The 21753-nt window shown below is 39.9% G+C and overlaps 1 protein-coding gene across 17 annotated transcripts in view; it reads right to left on the reverse strand.

The window, feature by feature from the left end:
* Tbl1x (transducin beta like 1 X-linked) overlaps window positions 1-21753 on the reverse strand; it is a 187136-nt gene that overhangs the window by 16721 nt on the left and 148662 nt on the right. For 9 of the 17 annotated variants that reach the window (XM_041642351.1, XM_041642350.1, XM_041642353.1 and 6 more), the window contains 6 exons: window positions 12373-12467; window positions 9825-9878; window positions 8793-8929; window positions 7062-7117; window positions 3263-3376; window positions 870-1015 (listed from right to left, as the gene is read on the reverse strand). In XM_041642351.1, the coding sequence (XP_041498285.1) occupies window positions 870-1015; window positions 3263-3376; window positions 7062-7117; window positions 8793-8809 (333 nt within the window). In that variant the 5' untranslated portion in view covers window positions 8810-8929; window positions 9825-9878; window positions 12373-12467. Of the gene's footprint in view, window positions 1-869; window positions 1016-3262; window positions 3377-6431; window positions 6560-7057; window positions 7118-8792; window positions 8930-9824; window positions 9879-12372; window positions 12468-21753 lie in introns of those variants that run through there. The other 8 variants (XM_041642348.1, XM_041642347.1, XM_041642356.1 and 5 more) reach the window with 5 other exon arrangements.

Here is a 21753-nt window from a genome sequence, read left to right on the forward strand (position 1 = left end):
TGCTACTCAGCTATGAACCCCACACGCTTTATACCACCAACCTGCCAGGCAAGATGTGTCCACTGTTACAACAGTGGCCCGACTGTTATAAGGGTAGTTAACTGTTTTCTGATTGGATTTGAGACCTGCTTCACAAGTCAGAATTCGTATCTGCTACTGTAAACCTGGCCAAAAGCCTGTGGCTGGAGAAGGTACTGTTATGCTTTTGCTAAATGGACATGATGTGCTTATCAAATTCTAAATATTTATGTTTAAGATCATAGATTAGTGCTGTTCTTAGCTTTGCAGTGGGTAATACTCACTATAGAAACTTGTACTGGTAAAAGTGCTGAAAATAAATGATCACTGAATGTGCAGCTCTAAATCAGACATCTATATCACTTACTCCAAGGCTTAGTCAGGGAACATCAAAGAAGGATGGTGACAGCGAGAAAATGTAAGAACAGGAGAAATGGGTAGAGTGTCAAGAAAAATTGCTGGTCAAATTTCCCTTTGGTTATGTCCCCTGTCAGTTTCACACAAAATACAGACTCTTCATGAGTATTCAGTGAGCTCTCTTTGGCCAGTGTGCCCTGGAAAATCAGAAAGAGAGCTTGCCTGCCCATGCATATGCTGGGCCAAAGTATATAAAAGAATGAATTGATTGTTTTCATTAGTCAACACCTTGTGATTCTGCAAACCTACACAAGGGGGCACCCAAATCTTGCTGATGGTGCAGTGGCCTCTCTGTAGCCTCCACTTTTTCCCAGGTACCTTAGAATGAATGCATGCCAGACCCATGTAGTAGAACCACACATTCTCCAGAGATCTGCTGGGGGGTGGGGGTGGGGGGTCCTGGAACTCTGCCACATTCTCAGGAATGAACATACCTCATTGATACTGATCTCCGCCTCCACATACTGCAGTCCCTTCTGAAGAATGGAGATGAGGGCAGCCGGCGGCACTAGTGTCCCATTGATGTTGGACTGGCTAATGTGGCTTTCGATCCCAAACGTGAAGGCGGAGTGGGAAAATCCTGCAGTTAGAGGGAAGCAGAGGTAAGTGAGAGTAAAGTAGGGAGAGGGGTGTGGGCTGGAGATGTGAACATGGAACTGTGTGCACTAAGGGGCTGCAGAATGGAAGCTCAGCTTCTGAATGAGGGTTGAGCAGGCAGGGGGAATAGGAAACGCAGGAGAAAGGAAGAATGGTGCTGATGTGTGAGTAAAACTAGCCTTTGATGGCAAAGCTTGGCTATTACATGGGTGTTGGGGAAAGGAACACAGATCCACACCCTTGCAAAGCAAGCACTTTACCTACTGGACCATCTCTTCAGCCCTTAAATGTACTCTGACTTGCATTTTCAACTTAAGATAGGTTTAAGGGAAATTAACTATATAACTGAGAAGGGTACTATAGTTTAGCTGTGATGTGTACCCAAAGGCCCATATGCTAAAGGTTAGAGTGACAACCAGTGGCAAAATTGGGTGGTGATGGGGCCTTTAAGAAGTGGGAGAAATCAGGTCATCAGGTGTGACATTTAAAGGGGGCACTAGTGACTCCCCTAACCTTCCCATTTTTTTCTCTTTGCTTCCTGGTCATCATGAGGTAAGCTACTTTGCCATGCCATATACTCCCATTTAGATGTTCTCCCACAAACAGTCCTAAAAGCACCCGAAAAAAAGCAAAAATGGACTAAGGCTTCTGAAGACAGAGAAACCACTTCCCCTTTAATTTGCTTTGCTTGAGGTATAGAAGAAATCTAACTACACATGTAACTCTGGAAGGTGGGAACACAATATATCTCGAGTGTGACCATTTGAAAATAGGTTCATTGTGGGTATAATTTATTAAACACAAGTGTGCTGAGATCCTAGAGTAGTGGTTCTCAACCTTGCTAATGCTGTGACCCTTTAATACAGTTCCTCACTGGGCGGTGGTGGCGTACTCCTTTAATCCCAGGATTTGGAGGCAGAGGCAGGCAGATCTCCGTGAGTTCAAGGCCAGCCTGGTCTACAAGAGCTAGTTCCAGGACAGCTAAGATTGTTACACGGAAAAAACAAAATAAATAAAAAACAAATAGAAATATAGTTCCTAATGCTGTGGTGATCCCCCAACCATAAAATTATTCCATTGGTATTTCATAACTGTAATTTTGCCACTGTTATGAATCATAATGTAAATATCTGTGTTTTCTGATAGTCTTAGGTAGGCGACCACTGTAAAAGGGCTACTTGGGGTCATGACCCACAGCCTGAGAACCAGTGATCTGAACCAATATGACTTTTTCTTTGCAAAAGGAAATGTGGATACATTGAGACATCAGGACCAAGGTAATGCAGCTTTAAACCAGAGGATGCTAAAGATTGCCAACAGGCCGTCAAAGTAAGGAGAGACATGGAACTGACTCCCCACACAGCCCTCAGGAGTCACTTGCCAACAACTTCACCAGGGACTTCTTTTCTCTATTAGGGAAGTGAACATTGGGGGTTACCTACTGGCCCCCAGTGGCTTGTTGCTTAAGCTGCAGGCTAGATATCAGAATGGGTTTCCATTAGTATTGTTTTGTAGGTCTTAAATATCTTAAAGTTGTTAGAATTAAAAAATAATTTACTTGAGAACTACAGTCTCTCATTACAGAAATCACATTGACCATGACAAAATAGAATTTTGTCCCACATGAGGCTCTCTCTGAGCATATCTGCTGCTACTACCCACATGGCCTATTTTGTCAATAGGAGACTTATGTGTCTAGTCTTTTTATTTTGTTTTGTGAGACTGGGTTTCTTTGTGCATCAGCCCTAACTGTCCTGCAACACAATATGTAGACCAGGTTGGCCTCAAACTTACAGAGATCCACCTGCTCTCCCTACAGAGTGCTGCAATTAAAGGCATGCACCACTACCACTTGGCCTAGTCTTCTAACTATATACCATGAAGCAACATTTTGACCATGTCTCACTCATTATGTTGACTGGGCTGGCCTTGAACTCAGAGATCCATCTGTCTTTGTTTCCCAAGTGAGAGGATTAAAGGCACATTTGTCATCAGGCTTGGCTCAACTGCTCTTGATAGTAACTTCAATTTGATTTACCTCTATCATGAGGAGAAAGATCATTCTCCCACATTCCAATCCAGTAATGAAGTGCCCCCCAAACCACTCTTTCATCCCTAATACTCTTACAAAGGGGGTCCTTAGTTATTTTTGATGATCCTATAGCCTGGTTTGCACTGGTGGTTAACCATTCTGCCCAATGAACTTCCTTCAGAAAAAACAAGCTATTACCTGATTCCTGGAGGTAGCGATATACCAGAAAGTTCACCTCGTCGCTGGTAATGCTCATCTTAGCCTCACCTTGCGGCGATGAGGTCTTCGTCTCTATCAAGTGGGAGCCACCCTCTGTTAGAGAAACACCAGAAATACTGTTTTGAATATACTGTGTGTATTTATCTTCTGAATATATGTATGTGTGTGTTTGTGTGTTGGGGAGTGCTACAGATAGGTCCAGGGCCTTGAGTATGTTAGGTAAATGCTCTACTACTGAACTACACCCCTATGATTTTTAAATAATGTTCATACTTTTGTATACATGATGGAAATTAATGACTGATTCACATTATATTTTGTAATTGTGTGATTATCTAAAAATTTCATTGTAGCTCAGGGCCTATCCTACCTATGGCCCTGGTTGATCTCCACCAAAACACGTGCACACAGAATAACTACATACAAATATGTTAGACACAGATAACAATACTAAACTGCATTTGTATTTACTATCATATATTACAACATCACATATATTATAGGTTGACCAAGATAACAATACTAAACTGCATTTGCATTTACTATCATATATTAAAACATCACATACATATTATAGGTTGACCAATTACCATCATATTATAGAATATAAATGTATTCATATGTGCATATATGTGACAGTTGGTTTTAATTGTCAACTTGACACAATCTAAAGTGGCTTGGGAGGAGAGTCTCAATAATAGACTATCTAGATCAGCGTAGCCTATGGCTGTCTGTGAAGGAGTCTCTTTATTGTGTCAATTCATAAGGGAAATCCCAGCTCACTGTGAGTGGTACCCAGGTGGGGCAGGGTCCTGAGTGTAGGAATAAAGAAAAAGCAACCTGAGCACGTGCTCACATTCAAATTCTCTTTGCTCTTCCTGTGGACTAGCTGCTTCAAGTTCTTGTCTTGACTTCTCAGTGTTGGACTGTATCACAAAATTGTAAGCCAAATAAACCCTTTCTCTCTTAAACTGGTAGGTATCTTATCATAGAAATAAAAAATGTAATTAGGAGTGTGTGTGTATTACGTATGTGTGTTAAACATACCCCAGATAAAATGTTTTTCCCCAAAGAGAAAAGTTGGTATAAATTTTAGGTCCGCATAGACTAAGATATAAACCATACTAAGGAAGCCAGATTCAGGGTCAAGAGAGCGCACAATCAGCTGACTTTGTATTTAGTGAAACTGCAGGGCATTATAATTAAGAATGTGCTTAGTAATGGAACCCTGCACATATGGAATCCTGACCAGACATGGGCAGATGTGGCTGGGTCAGGCACTAAGCACTTGCCCAAACAGAACACACCTGAGCAGACAGAGTAGTGATGTCAAATCTTCCTTGGGAGAATGATGATGTGGTCCTGGGGAAATAATGCATCACAGTGTCTTCCCCTGAGGTATTTTAAAGGGGTCGGTACCATACACCTAAAGGTTACTCTACCTACAGGGCATGAGCAGCTCCAAGGAAGGTGAATAGGTGTGTGGGACTGAGTAGCTTACACATGGCACCTTGACATCATTTTTGTGTCAGGGCTCCAGGTGAAGAGATGCAGTGCAGGGACCATGAGGGACAGAGAGAATCCTATGAAAATAGACTCTGCTGCATCAGTCTATTAAGAATTGATGAATTAATAAGAAAATGCATTGTAAATTGAAATTGTCAATTGAAATTGTCAAAGAACTAATGAAAATATATCTTAAAAATGCTTATTTTTCCTTAGGTGATAGTAATGTATTTGTGCAAACACTGCCACAAAAATTTGACCTGAGATTTCTACTTGATGCCTTAGGGGGAAGAAATAGAGACTCAGTAAATACCTATAAATTCAGTGTAACCTCACAAAAATGTAACTTAAGAAAATTAGACAATTCAATAATGTGTACAGGAAAACACTAGGGCCTGAGCAGCCCAGCAGACCCTTGGTGAGGCTGAGTATTATCATAATGATAACAGTCTAAGCTGCAATGACAGGCATACAGTCTCAGGGTTTCTCTACCTCTCACAATGCTGCAAACCTCTGATTTTTTTTTATCAACAATTTGTTACGACAAGGTAGTGGAAGTGCAGAGGTCACACGGAGTTATTAGAATGACAGAAAGAAAATAATTTGGAAAATGGGTTTTTACCAAAACAAGTAAACTATAGTTTTCAGTATTTTTCTCCAGGCTAGCTATACATTTGTGGAAGGAAATAAAAACAGGTAATATGGTGCTGGAGAGTTAGTTCAGTGGTTAAGAGTACACACTGCTTGTGCTAGCACCCATGCCAGGCGGCTCACAACTTCCTGTAACTCCAACTCCAGGGAATCCCAACCTCATTTCCCCTTTGTATTTTTAAAGAATACTTATTTTTATTTTAGGTGTATGAGTGTTTCTGCCTGAATACAGGTATGTGTACCAGGTGTATGCAGTATCCAAAGAGGCCAGATGAAGTGTCACAGCCTCTGGAACTACAATTATATACTTGTGAGCAGCCATGTGGCTGCTGGGAACAGAATCTGGGTCCTCTGCAAGAGCAACAAGTGCTCTTAACTGCTGGGCTTTCTCTCCAGGCCCCATATACTCTTTTTTTTTTTCAATTAAAAATATGCATAGGGTATATTGCATGTCAGTGTCTGCAGAGGACAGAAGGGGGCATCTGATGCCGAGAGACTCAAATTATAGGCAGTTAGGGGCTGCTGAGCCCCATGTCCTCTGTTTATACCACAGAGTTCATACAATTAATGCTGCCCATCTATGCATGGGTATGGGGCCATCCACTGGAGCGTGAACAAACCATCCTTAAATAGAACTGATTATTCCTCATCTAGTAGCGCTATCAATAGCTCCTCAGCTGGGTGGGGGAAGCTTGTGAGTCTCTCTCCTACCCATGCTGGAATGGTGACTGGTTTGATCTTGCACAGGCAACAACTATTGTGAATTTGTGAGTTCAATGGTTGTGTCAAGAAGATACTATTTTGCAGTAGTCCCCCAACCACTGGCACTTACAGTCTTTGCACTTCTTCTTCGGCAACATTCTCTGAGTCTTGGGAATAAGGGCTATATGACAGATATTTCATTATGTTAGCCAGTATTCTTATCTGACAGCTCTGAAAATGTTGCTAAAATTACTCAAAGAGGCCTCGTGAATGAGTCAGGAAAACATACCACAGTCATCACGTAGACTCAGGCCCTGTTTCCTAGTAACAGTTCACATCACTGATTGTCACTCAGGAAAGGAGAGGCTGACAAAGCCCAGCAAAGGAAGCAGCAGTGCAGAAACCCATGCTGGCCATCTGGTATCCGGTCACTTGCAAGTGGAAACCCAGCTCTCCTTTAAGACTTGACTAGTTAGTAGGATGGCACCCACTTCAGCCTGGAGCTCTGATAGGCTCCAGGAAACTTTCTGCAACCCTCCTAGTTATGAACAAAAGAGAACATTTGCTATGTTCATAGATATATGCCCAGCCTCAAACAGAATGGGGAAGACAAGAGTGTTTCATCTGAGTTTATTTTCTCGCCTGAACTAGTTTTCAATAGAGACACCTTCAAGTAGTTGATGTGATGTCTTTGGAGTTGGAATTGTACAGGAAAGGAAATAAAAAAATTCCATTTGTAGTTGAATCCACAACTTATCAATCCCCTCTCCCCCCTTTCCTGTCCTGCAAAACAAAAGAAAAAAGAAAATGGCATTAAGGTTGATGGCATCTCTGAACCTCCTGCACTAGAGAGAATTATCAACAGAAATAGTAATTTGGTGTTAAAGACTTCAAGAAATTAAGAGAACATTATACCTACTGTTTTTGTTTGTCTGTCTTCTTTTCAAGACTTTAAGGTTGCAGAAGTTTCTGTTCCTTCACAAAACAGGTCAAGATTTAGTATCCACAGACCGTTAAGTGATTTATTTATTATCAGTTTTCAGGTGTGCTTAACAGAATTTGATAGCTATTAATCGTTGGGAAACAAGACGATTGCGCAAAATCAACAAGCTCTAAATTGCTATGTAATATCTTTAAAAATGGAAACTGGAGACTTCCCTATCCCAGAGAGATGGTGCTGCTGTAAATTCATTACTTGCCACCAGAGGGCAACCTTGTTCTGCAGTGCAGAAGATGGTGCAAAGTGCTCAAATTTTAGCGTGGGTGATACATCTGATATGTCATTATATGGCAAAAATTCTCCTTTCACAGTTTGTCTCATGATACAGAGAACTTTTATGGCCATGACAAACTGTCTGTGTTTCTCAGGGAGGTAAGAAAGTGTCTTGTTCCTGCTATTAGCCTGCTGTTCTTTATGCTAAAAGAACCTGCAGTACAAAGGAACAAGTACTGAGACTCAAACTTAGGGGTCCTGTTTCCATGAGGACCCAAGATAGCCAACCAGTGGATGAAAATGGTCTCAAAGTACCCCTTCTAGCAAGGACAGGCTCCAAATGCATTACATGCATGTATGGATACTAAATAACTTTTCATAAGGGTACTTCTCTCTGCTGTATTAGTCTCAGCAGCTCTTACCTCCCTGGCTTCTTTCTCCATAACATCTTTAGTCTCTAAGTTAAATCCATGTGCATTCCATAATTGGTAGTATTTCAAGACAAAACTCTTAATTATAGGGAGCTGGCTTTCAGAATTTTCTTATGGCCACAAAAATGAACTAATACAATGATCCTTGAGTCCTCTCTCTTTCCTGTTCTACGGTAGATGTTTCTTTGTACATCAGATTAAAAATGGGATAAGGGGAGGAGATAAAACCAAAAAGGTGGCCATATTCATTTTATAGTTTGATCCCAAATGTGGAAGATTTGCAAACAAGGAAAGGATGGGAAGAAATAGCACAGTGGAATAAAATGCTGTCATTAAAACAATATTTAGGAGAAAATGCCTGTGCTAGTGTTGTGCAGGAAAAAAAAGTAGTAGGTGTGGGTTAGGGAGGTGGCTCAGTGGGGAAAGCAGCACCTGACATATACCTCTGGCCTCTGAAAGAGCCTGCTTGTATCAAGAACAAGCACACTCCCAGTCATGGGTGCACACCTTTATACCCCCACCCCACCCCCACACAAATCGGTCAATCAACAAAAAAAGGAGGTGTGTGCATGGTACTACATTTTGCTTTGCTTTGGGTGTTTATACTCTCATCTTCATTCATAACTAGCTCTAGGGATAGTTACATTAATTTACATCACTGTGTGGTGCTTTTTGTATTTTCCATTTTCTATTACAAACATGAACTGTTTTTATATTTATTAAAATATAATTAAAATCCAGCAAAGATTAAGTACAGGATTGAGAAAGGAGAAGAAGGGAGTCTTCTATTAGAAAAAGAACTCTGCTTTTCACATAAGATTATCCTCACCAAAAGGCATGCCAAGAAAGTTGTATTGTGCCTGGCTGCCTTATTTACGTTAATTAAAATTTGCCCTCCCAAGATTTTCTTCTAGACCCCATGTACACACCCATGACAGATGCTAATGTTACACAAAAGGCATGCAAGGAGGCAGACCCAGAAGGCAACATTCTTGGACACGTTTACCTGGTAAGAGCAGACATCTGCTAAGGAAGTCCACTTCACACTAGTGGAGGATGTGCACAAGTCAAGCAGCAAGATTTTCTTAAAATCTTCTCTTCTAAACACAGATTTCTGTCCCCCACGACTGGCAAATCAGGAGGCTTGGAAGATACCAACAGACAGACATAAGCCTGTCTGGGAATCAGGCTCAGCTATAATTGTTGAGGCTTGGCCCCAGTGACCTACCTCCTCTACCTAAGCCTCACTTCCCAAAGTGGCCACAACCTCTCAAAACCATACCACTCACTATCTGGGGACCAAGTATTCAAATACACAAACTTGTTGGGGCATTCACATCACAATATCTGAAGAGCCTCTTCTCTCTACCTGCATTCACAGGCAATTACATTTGGTGATTAAGTGTTTACCAGTTTAAATTCCACAGGCAAAAGACTGATAACATTTTTGTGGTTTTGTTTTATTGCTTGTTTGTTTTTTTTTTAATTATATACACCAGGTTATTATATACACAATTTTCCTACCTCAGCTTCCCGAGTCCTCAGATTAAAGGAATATATCACCATACCTGGTTCAAGACTGGTAATACTTTGTGTGGTATTTGTGTGGAGTATGTGTCTAGGCACATATGAGATATAGGGGTGCACATGCACATATGTGCAAATTCAGAAGCCAGACATAGAGAATGGATGTCAATTTCTATTGTTTTCTGCCTTAATTTTTGCCACTGGGTATCTCACTGAACCTGGAGGTTGCCATTTGGGGTAGACTGGCTGGCCAGTGGGCCTCTGGGAATCTACCAGTCCCTCTCCTGCCTCAGAACTAGGTTTACAAGAGGGCACACAGGACCACCACAAGATTAGGAGACAGAGGAGGAAAGAGGAGGGGCCAGTCTGTGACTTTGGTAGGCCTTGCCTCTTAAATATATACTACCACACTGCTGCCAGCACCTAAACCCTTGGGACACATTCAAACCACTGGAGTCAGTATTTACTGCACCCAATTTCGACTTGGGTGTTATTAGGTCCTTATGCTTACCTGACAGGCACTTTACCATCTGAGCCATCTCCCCAGCCCCAAGACTGATAATATCTGAAATGCAAAATAAAATAAAAAGGCAACAGCAGCAGTGAGCAGGGTTCCTCAATCTCAGTCCTGATAGCAGAAGGCAGCACCTTCTTTGTTGTAAGTTATTCCCATCAAGGGCCTTTGTGGAGCATGTCCCTGACAGTGGAGATTTTAGCTCCAACTCAAAGGGCTACAGCTTAAACAATTGGGAAACCACTGTGTTCTTCTACCTTAAAGTTAGCAACCATTGCCAGAGTCTATATATACAAGCTGATTGACCTTCAGCAAGTTCAAATGGCTTCAACATATCACTTGGCCCATAAAACATAAACCATTAGAAGATGCTTGCTGACCACTATGGACTGAATACAATGGTTTGAGTGTGCCCCCAAGGATTCAGATGCTGGAAGCAGTGTGGTAGTAGACATATAAGAGGCAAGCCCTCTTGAGGTCACAGACTGGTCCCTCCCCTCCTCTGTCTCCTGGTTTTGTGATGTAATCCCCTCTTGCATGCATTCCTACCAGTGAGATATGATGACCATGAGGTTAATACAGCTACAGGGGTCCCTGCATGAGCCAGACCTATACTGTTTTGAACTTTAAGATTCCAGAACTGTGAGCTAAACAAACCTCTCTATTTTAGTAAGTAGCCAGCCTCACATATTTCCTTTTACTAACAAAACACAGACTAAAACAATAACCCCACCCAATCTCTCTTGGTCTTTCCTAGGCAGGTTTTTCCATTTTTACTACAGAAAACAACTGCTTCGGCCCATCCTGCCTAATGATCTTTACAGTGACATCTCTAAGTGGACAAACCTCACAAACACACCCAACTATTTTAACAAGAGGTCCAAGAAAGGACTATGAACAAGGGATGCTGATGACTACATACTCAATCCAACACCTAATCAAAACACTGAGGCAGAATAGTTCCCCTTCCCCATGTTTTCCTTGACTAATCAAAATACAGTCCAAAAGTTCCCAAAACAGGTGGCTGAAGAGGTGGTTCAACAGTTAAGAGGACTGGCTGCTCTGTCAGGACTCAGGTTCTATTCCCAGCACCCCCATGGCGGCTCACGATCTCTAACTCTAGTTCCAGGGGCCCTGATGTCCTCTTCTAGTGGGCTCCAGGAACAAATGTGTTGTACAAACATACATGCAGGCAAAACATCCCCACGCATAATAGATAAATTTTTTAAACTCCAAATATTGATGGACACAACAGTCACTTAAAAAAATTAATAATTCTCCACTATTCCAGATCTGGAAACTATCATATGGTCCAGAAACCCTACCCTGAAATAAATACACCAAAGAAACAAAGCATGTCCATACAAACACTTGCATTCAAGTGTTCAGGACCTCATTTTCTAGAGCAGACAAAAGATGTCCGTCAACTAATAAACAGAAAAGGAAATCCAAAACTGCCTGAAATATCATGTATCTCCTTTTATTAAAAGTTAAACCCATTTTCACTAGTTCTGCTTTAACTTCTGAAAATGACATTGTAATATTTTCCAAAGGTCTATTTAGTGCATGGGTGTGTGTGGTGCACATGTGGATATGCATGAGCATATGTAGGTCAGAGGTCAAGCTCATGTGGAATTACACACACAACTGCCTCATGTGACTCTTACATGAATGGGTTCTGAATCCAGGTCCTTATGCTTGTAAGGGGTCATCTTGTGTTTAAAATTAGGAAAGCTTTGTGGGTTTTTGAAGTGAATCAGTTACTTTAAAAGGTATTAAAAAGGAAGCTGAACATATAAAAATATGGAAATAAAACTCTAAAATAAAAGGAACAATCATTTATTTATTTGTTTGTTTACTTGCTTATTTCACTACAGTGCTAGGGATGAAACCCAGGGCTTCATGCATGGTAAGGAAATGTTCTACAGTTGAAGTGCACGCTAACTCCAAGGTAAAAACTTTACAACATCAGTTTTGTTTTGGATGTGCATTTAACTTGATCAGTTGGTGCGCACACCACTGCCTGCTCTCGGATAAATTCTGGTCTGACTAGATTTATGCAGAGTAATCTGTATGACTTACTACAAAATTTCAAAGTCAGCCAGCAAGTCAATCTGTAGACAGATAGAAATCATATTCACAAACTAATGAAGCAGAACATTCACATGTGGGATCCAAATAAAAGCTATACTCCTGTGCCCCATCCCAATAAAAGTTGCAGCTTACATGTAGCTATTGTATGATATTACAAGAAAGACTGATTATTGAAGGTGTTGTCTCCTTATAGTGACACTTGGAGAAGCTTATTTTAACTCAGCCAAGATCAAAAACTTTTAGACAGTCATAAAAGGTGAAAAGTAACCATGGAAACCATAGTAGGTTACTGATATTCCTTCCTTCCTTCTATCCTTCCCTCCCCCCCTCCTTCAATTTCAGCAGAAAGACCTGCAACTTCTTCCTAAAATATAATTTGAAATCAAGTACCGAGCTTTGCAGAATGGATGGCAGGCACAAAACAGAGGGACCCCATGAAGGAGGGTCTTACCGTCACAGTGAGTGCATATGTAGATCTCTGAAGCAATAGGCCACCCAGCATCCAATCATGGACCTTGAGAGGTACCCACAAAGACCAGGACCACCCTGCAGAGAAACAGAAATACTTGAGAAAAAACTGTCATAAAAATCTATGAATCCATGCCCTTCTCATTCCTATTGTCCCTTTACGGATCCTTCTCATCCTAAGTCAAATTTTACATTTTATTCATTCACTTTTGTCTTCAACTTTTATATTAAGACACAGGTTCTAAATTTATAAAATACAAAATGGAATAGGGATTAAAATAGCTGGTCAGAAATTATTATACATGTAGCAATTCTGACATGATAAAAATCACTACTAGCACAGATTCTGCTGGTGCTGCTTTCTTTCACTTAATAATAATGTCCTAGGAAGCACCTTAGTTTTATGACAGTAGTTTATGCAACGTGTGCACACCCTCAGGTAAAGACATGCATAACATTTAGGGTAAGTCTAGCATGTTTGTTGGTGCATCGGCATGCCTACTCATATTGTATCTTTGGCTCCTCTAAAAGCAAAGGCACTATCAACTAATAAATGTCTTTATTCTTTTGTTTCCCTTGGTGCTAGGGGTAAAACCTAGAGCCTTTCAGGAGTCAGGCAAGAGTTCAATCATACCCCAGCTCCATTTCAACCTTTCGAGTGATGTTTTTTACACATTGCCATTTCAAAGGGCTCTGCCTGAATTTACTTCTCTATTTTTACCTACTTGTTTACTAATTTACTTAGTACCTATCTGTGTGTGCACTTGAGGCCCCCAGAAGACAACTTTCCAAAGTCAGGTCTCTCCTTCCACCATGTGTATCCCTGGTATCCAACTGAGGCTAGTTAACAAGCTTGCTGCTGGGTACATTAACCCTCTGAGCCATTTTGCAGGACCCTGAAGTAATTCCAAAGAAGCTAGGCTCCTAGTTCATGAAAACATCATACTGTACATCATACCAACATTTTCTTTAAGGGGCTGGAAAGAGGGCTCAGTGGTGAGGAACACTGGTTGCTTCTGCAGAAGACCCAGATACAATCCCCAAATTCCATATGGTGAGCTGGCTCATAACTGTAACTCCTGTTCCAAGAGATCCAATACTCTCTGGCCTCTATAAGCATGACACATGAATGTGGTACACATACATACATACATGCAGAAATTCACACATACACATAAATTTTTTTAAAAACTTATTTATTTGTTATTTTTCAGTAACTAGGAACACAAATCAGCTAACCAATAATTGCCTGACAAGATGTACTCCTAGCCTTGTAAAATTTCTTTAGTTATAAATGAACCCAGCTCCTGGAGTTCAAACTATCCAAAACCATTGGAAAATGCAAGAACCAAGGAAATTAAATTCCTGCCTCTCAAATTCTTACTTGATCATCTTGAGCAATAGTTGAAAGGTGCAAGTTTGTTGTAACTCAAAGCCACCAGTGAAGCTGTGAGGGAGGGTGCTGCTTATTACCCATCATAAACTGTTTTCAGGAAACTCAAACAAATCAGTTCTACAAAGTTATGTTTATAGTTCTGCTGTTTAAAAGAAGGAAATGAAAGAGATTTGACAGTCAAGTTCACAGACCTCCACGTTTCATTCCAATATTAAAAAAGAAAGAAATCATAAGAATCTAAGAAAATAAAAATTCACCTACAAAAATCTCTGAATGGAAATTAAAAGGCACTAAACCACATTGAACGAGGCACAAATATGCTTATAAAATAAAAACAAATAAATGCAGTGGGAAAGAGGGACTGGAGAGATGGCTCAGCAATTAAAGAGTACTCTGCTCACTTGCAGAGGACTGAGGTCAATTCACAACACCCACATGGCAGATCCAATTATCTGTAACTCTATTTCCTGAGAATATTGGCTTCCTCTGGTACTGCATATGCATGTGACACCTATACACACATACAGGCAAACACTCATATACATCAAATAAAGATAAAAAAATCTTTTAAAAAAGGAAAAATGTGGTGGAAAAGCACAAAACTCTTTGAAGAAAGCTGAGGGGAAAGCAAATGACTACTCAGAGTATGTTGTAAATTATGGGGTGGGGGATAAGCCTTATGATGAAATAGCTAAATGCTACAAAGTATCAAAATATAAGCAGCTGTCACCACAATAAGCTCCAAATTGCCTGTAAATTAAAAGATTAAACCCTATCATAATTCAATAAGCAATTAATATACTAACAGTTCCTATTACAAGCTGTTCTGAAAAAAAAAAACTTCAGAATTGAATCCCTTTTCCTAGGTCCAAGACAGATGGTAACTCACAAATCAGAGTTTCAAAACTGAAAACTATCTTTTATATATGTTATGAAACTCTGTAAGCCTAATTGATTTTATCATCTGTGTGTGATCAACACACACACAAACACAAACACAAAAGGGAATTATAACTTTGGTTAATGGCATCCTTCTGGTTATACAACCTGTCAAAAATAATTAGTTGATTGCTAAACACAGTAAATTAAAATGAGAAACCAGTCCTTTAATAGTTGGTTTGGACTGATTTCCCCATGATTAGTACCATAAACAGAAGAATCATCAATAGTTGATGTTCTCAGGGCTGGCTAGATGGCCCAGTGGATGAAGTGCTTGCTTTGCAAAAATGAGGACCAGAGTTGAGATTCTCCAGAATCCATATAAAACCTGTGCATGGCACTAAACATCTATAACACCAATGCTGTAAGGCAGGGACAAGCAGATCATTGGAACTCACTGGCCAGACAGTCTAGCCAATCAGTAGCTCCAGGTTCAGTACAAGTACAAGTTTGCCTTGGTCATGGTGTTTTATCAGAGCAACAGAAAAACAACTAAGAAACTCATTGTATTTTTACTATTTAGTTATTTTCCTAAATTGGACAAAGAATTCCTGGAGCATAAGGTAACCCAGAACCTTTCCACTGAATCCTGTGCTTCCTTCCGTTATGTTATTCAAAGAATCATTTTTATGTCTCCTAATAGGAAGAATACTATCCCATGTTGATCTCTGCACTCTAGGTTGGACACGCGGTAATTACAGTAAATGTAATCCGAAGGAAGGAGAGGGAGGGAGAGAGAGTAGGAGGATGGATGGACCATATATGGTCACAGAACTTTGCAGTAGTTGATAACACAGATTAACACAGTAATCATACAATCTCTCTGCCACATTTGTTTTCTTTCTTTCTGTCTTTATTGCAAAATACCAGAAGGAAGTAAAATATTTTCACAAGGATATTAGAGTTCAGAAAGATTTCTTTGGAAGTTTTCCTGTGTGGGTTGGAATTCAGGGACCTGCACACGCTATGCAAGTTCTCTACCAGTAAGCAGCATCCCTGCCCCGTTTCACTTTTCTTCAGTGACAGCATCTCATTAAATTAATGATGCAGAGTAGCCTGGAAAATGAGATCCTTCTGCCTCAGCCTCCTTAATGCTGGGGCTACAAGATTTTAAGTAGGTACTCTTTCTACACCCCTGGTGACATCTCAGCACACTGATGTCCTATCTGAGCATGCCTGATCCAGTATTCACCTATTTTTCTACTCTCTAACTCTTCATCCAGTTACTGTTCAACACGGCTGAGAAGTCACAGATGTAGCTAAATGTCCAAACTCAGGAATACCCTCTGTTAAGGCCCATTCTAAAGTCATTCCCACTTTGTTCTAAACCCTGTTTATTAATTTACAGAGCTTCAGAACAGCTCTGCACATTTGAAAAATACTCTGAAGAGTTTTTAGTTGTTTTTTTTTAAATGTACATTTGTGTTTTGCCTTCATGTATATCTGTGTGAAGATGTTGGATCCTGGAGTTACAGACAGTGAATGTGCTGGGACTAGTTATGAGTGCAGGGACTGTGGGCCAGTGCTGGGACCACAAATGAGTGCTACAAAGAGTACTTGGGATTAAAAATGAGCTTTGGGACCACAGGGATTTCAGGTATAGGTACTGGATTTAGTTAGGCTTTTCTGTAAGCTGTGGGGATCCAAAGCCTGGTCCTCATCCTCGTCTAGCAAGTGGTTCCCCCACTGAAGCACATATGATCACATGGATCTTTTAAATTGCATATAAGAAACCACAGAGATAAACAGCAAATGATATCTCAAAGTGTGTTCCTCAAAGGCAATCAGTCATTTTGGGAATTACATTCTTAGCCTATGAGAAGAGCATTAGCAATTAAAAGAGTCCTCCTTAAAAATGATGTCAAATTTAAAAATATTTTCAAGACAAGAGGAAATCCTGCCTTCAAGACTCATTTACCCCAATACAACAAGAACATTCCAATTGGAGCTCGCTATAACTAAATATACCCCAGCATCCTCAAGATTGCACTTTGTTTTTAGTTGAAGTAAAATGAAATCACTTAACATAAAATTAACCATTTTGAAAATGTGCACTTTGGTGGTATTTAGTACAATGACATCTTAAGGAACCACCACCCACAAAACACTTCTATCGCACTAAAGGAAAACCTTCCTCCTACTCACAGTCATTCTACCCCTCCTCTCGGGAGTATCAGAACTGCTAGTTGGATATCTGTGCCCATGGATTTGCCTACTCTGCACATTTCACATAAATACACATCACACAGTGACCATTTGTGTCTGGCTTCTCTCACTAACCGTATTTCTAAAGCTCTTCCTTCCGCAGCAAGGATCTAGCCTCATTCCTTTTTATGGCCTTGCACCATGTTGTTTGTGTTAAGTGACTTCCCTTCCAGGGGCCATAAGGCAATGTCAGGAGAGACCAAGTGGAGGTGAGCTTCAGGACAGTGACAGAGACAAACAAAAGCACATATGCACAAACACATATGGTCCATCTGTTCTCCAAAAGAAATATAAAAATCAATGTGCAATTCCCAATAGGCTCTGGAAGCCTGAAATCTATGACAGTATTTTACTGAAACAAAAGTATGCCAAGATGCTAATGACTTAAAAAAATAAGTATAATAATAGTTACAAGAAGTAGGGCAGGTCTCCATGAACCTTTATCCACAGGGAATTAAAATCAGGCCACCATCCTCAATTTTCTTTTTACTCATGAAACTATGACATAGGAACAGGAAGGTGAAAACTGACAATCTGAATTGTTTTCTCTGACCACCTATCATTTTATTGATTTCTTTATGTTAAATTACTGTGGAATAACTTTCCCTCAGACCAGACCACAGCTTATTAAACTGTATGTGTATGATCCCATATGGTGTCACGTAACCAAATGGAGAGCTTACCAAAAACAATTGGCAATAGTCCAAGGTTTCTGAAAATACAACCAAGAATCAATTCAAACTTGGAAAGAATACAAGGGGCTCCCAACAAGGCTCACCCATGCTGTGTGTGTAACCTCACTTCAACTTTGGTTCTGAACAAACAACACATGTACTGCCCATGTCTCCACAACATTCTCTGAACTGAGACTGTTATATGTTATGATCTACAGTGCTTTCCCCAGGTATACAGACTTCTGCTCTCATAGAAACTGCATGGCTTAATTATGGACAAAGACTTCATATTTTTCTATACCACTGCTCAGCATGCTAGTATCAAGTTACTATATTTTTGGATGTCATAAAAACTGATGTCTGAGTTGCTGAACTGAGTTTCTCCCCTCTCCCCTGTGTATATGCAGGTTTGACTTCTGTGTAGAAGGCCTTGAGGTGGATCTTAGGAATCATCTTTGATTTCTCCTCCACCTTACTGATTGAGGTAGGTTCTCAATTAAATCACTGGGATGGCTACTCTTCCTAACCAGCTTGCTCAGGGAAATCCCAGGATAGAATTATTACAGGTGAGGATCCAAACTCAAGTCCTCATATTTGCTTTATACACTGAGCCATCTCCCAAGATCGGACATCAGTTTCACAAAGTAATAATAATAATAATGACAATAGGAATAGTGGGATGTTGGCTTAGGACAGAAATTTCCAAAATTTTCTGAAATTGCCTTAAATATTTTGTTCTACATATTTATACAAAGTGGCATTCTTGGCAATGAAGATTATAAATTCAAAATATTGATCAACTTTGAAAAACCAATGAAGATAGCTCTACATAATACCACAACATGACTTAATTTTTATGTAAAATTAGGCACATCCATCTTATTAGTATAAAAATCTGCTTTCATGTTAATGATAAAGTTGTACCAAAAAACATTTTTAGAATAAATTTGTTTATGATTTATCATCAATAAATGTTTTATATTTACTATATATGCAGAATTGTGTAAAACTTACATGTGCAAAAAGGTTTCATGAGTAGAATTACAACAAAAGCAGCCTGACTTCGGCACAGTCTTTTTGTCATTGCTGTACATCAATGCCCTATGTTTAGACACATTCCTGAATAAAGAAGAAATCTCTCCCTTTTTAAACTTAGATTTATAGTGTATATGTATGGTACTGCCATTCTGAACAATAACTCTAATTTTGTATACAAATTCTGAGGGCCTAAATTTAATGTCCTTTAAAAACTGAGCCTATATAGCATAAACACAATGGACAGCTATAAATTTAAACCAAAGATCACTGAAGAAATATATAATTTAAAAATAGTATAGGTAAAATGATTTAAAAAAACAATACTGTTTCATGTCTACAGGCTGAATTGGAGACAGAGTGTCTCTGTGGGGCAGGGGTAACATTTCAGTGATGTTATCTGCAGGTGGCCTTCTTGGTTTATGACATCAATTTTCCCTTAACATGTGGAAGGAACCCTCTGTGACAGGGTCTGAGCAATATCTGAACATATATTTAATAGGAAAAATGGGGACTGGAGGGATAGTTCAGCAATTAAAACTAGCTATTCTTTCACAGGACCTGGGTTCACTTAACAGCACCCATAGGTGGCCAGAACCACATGTAACTCCAGTTCCTGGTATACCTGTGGTACTCAGAAGTACATACAAGGGAGAGGCAAAACACCTAGATAAGTAAAAACTTAAAAAAAAAAAAGATTTTAGAAAACCTTTTAAGATTACTTACATAGTAAGTTAGCAGGTACTGCCAACTGCTGTTGATAACACAAGTGTTCAATGTTCTATATGATACCTACAAACAGGCAAGTGCTTTCTTGGTAACCCCAAGTCTGCAGGGTGCAGGAAGTCAAGACCTAGTTAAAAGCACATGAAAACACAAACGCAGAATTTTCCACCATTATCTTCCCAATTTGTGTTAGAATTCATAAAAATGAAAGGAAAAAACGCAGTTAACTACAGGAATCAATAGTCAGTGTTTATAACATGTATACAAATGAAATATGTGACAATAGTTCAGGACTAGAGATAGATATTGTGAAGTTCTAACATGATAGAGCAATGTCAACAGATATAATAGAGGATGACAAAGATGATGGCTTTAAACACTAGAACCACACAACAAAAAAAGTGAAAATTCAGCTAATCAAAGAGCAGAATTGTAAAATTCTCTAATTCATTAAAGTATATAGGAATGGTAAAAGGATAGAAACAAATGCAGAAAATGTAAAAACACAAAGTGAGTGGTATTAAGTGGTGTGTTGAAAGAATACAACTGGGTGATAAGCCAAGTACCACTGATGTCTATAACAAACAAACTGTGTGTGCATGTGTAAATGTATATGGTAATGATATATGGCATGCTTATTGTGATGATCATATCACTGAGAATATTTATATATTAATTACACATATTCACATATATTATATCAATAAACTGAATGTGAATGAATGTGAATCACACACATTCATATTAACCTATGTGGTAGTTAGTGTTAACTCTCAGCCTGACAGGTTCTGGCATCACCTGGGAGACAAGGCTTCAGGCATACCTGTGAGGAACTATTTGGCCTCTGGGCATGCCTGTAATTAGCCTAACATTGATTAGGCTAATTAAAGTAGGGAAGATCTATTATTGAGTGGCACCATTTCCTGGGCTGTGGTCTTGGACTGTATAAAAAAGTAGAGAGCTAACTGATTTCCCAGCTTCCTGATTGTGGATGAAAAGTAATCAACTGATCCAAGTTTCTGAGCCTTTGATTTTGTTTGAAGTGTGTGCCAGAAAAAACCTTTACGCCTTCAAGATGTTTTGAAAAATTGTTTACTATATGTGCGTGAATGTTTTGCCCCTTGCATGTGTATCTGGGTATCACAGGCATACCTGGTGCCCTCAGGTCAGAAAAGGACTTCAGATTTCCTAAATATGGAGTTACAGATAGTTATGAGTCATCATGTGGGTAACCTGAACCCACATGATGGAGGAAGGTCATTGGTTAATTAATAAAGAAACTGCTTGGCCCTAATAGGTTAGAACATAGGTGGGTGGAGTAAACAGAACAGAATGCTGGGAGGAAGAGGAAGTGAGCTCAGATGCCATGCTCCCCTCTCCTGGGCAGACACGATGAAGCAAGCCGCCAGGTCAGACATGCTGAATATTTCCCGGTAAGACTGGTGCTACACAGTTTATTAGAGATGGGTTGATCAGGATATCAGAATTAGCCAGTAAGGGCTAGAGCTAATGGGCCAAGCAGTGTTTAAATGAATACAGTTTGTATGTTGTTATTTTGGTGCATAAGCTAGCCAAGCAACCGGGAGATGAGTGGCAGGAACGCAGCCCCCAGCTCCCTCAAGAGTAGAGAAGCAGTGCTCTTAAGTGCAGAGTCAGCTCTCTAGCACCTCCTAGTTGTTTTTTTGTCAGGAGTATTTTACCATAGCAACAGCAAAAGAGAGTAATACTAATACTAGCTCTGAAAACATATATTATACTCAATTTATCTTCCTGAGTTTTGTGACTTCTTTTATTTCCTTACTGAGTCTGGAGAAAGTATTTTTAAAAAATAAAGACAATAGGGACTAGGAAGATGACTCAGTGGATATAGTGCTAGCCTTACAAGCATGAGAACTAGAGTTCAGATCCTCAGAACCCATGGAAAGTCAGATACAATAGTGTGTATTTGTAATCTCAGTATGCTTACAAGAGGGCCCCTAGGATCTTACAGGCCAGCTAGCTAGAGAATAAAGCAAAAAAAGTGACCCTGTCTCAAACAAGGTGAAAGATGAAGACCCACACCTGAGGTTATCCTCTGGCTACCATATACGCATCCTGCTGTGCTCTCGCTCTCTCCCCCTCTCTCTGTCCTCTCTCCTCTGTCCTCCCTCTCCAAAAATAACATACAGTAGAAAATATAAACTGGATATGGAGGTGCATGCCTGTAATCCCAAGACTTAGGAGGGTGAGAAGAGAGTATCAAGAGCTTGGGACCATATAGCCAAGACTGTCTCTTTTAAAAAAAAAAAATGAGGGCCTGGCTTGGTGGCTCAGACCTATAATCTGGGAGGTCAGAGCAGGTGGATCTCTTGAGTTGAAGGCCAGCCTGATCTACATAGCAAGTTCCAGG

The sequence above is a fragment of the Microtus oregoni genome, unplaced genomic scaffold, assembly GCF_018167655.1.
Source record: "Microtus oregoni isolate MIOR12 unplaced genomic scaffold, Mior012 000074F_001, whole genome shotgun sequence".
NCBI lineage: Eukaryota > Metazoa > Chordata > Mammalia > Rodentia > Cricetidae > Microtus > Microtus oregoni.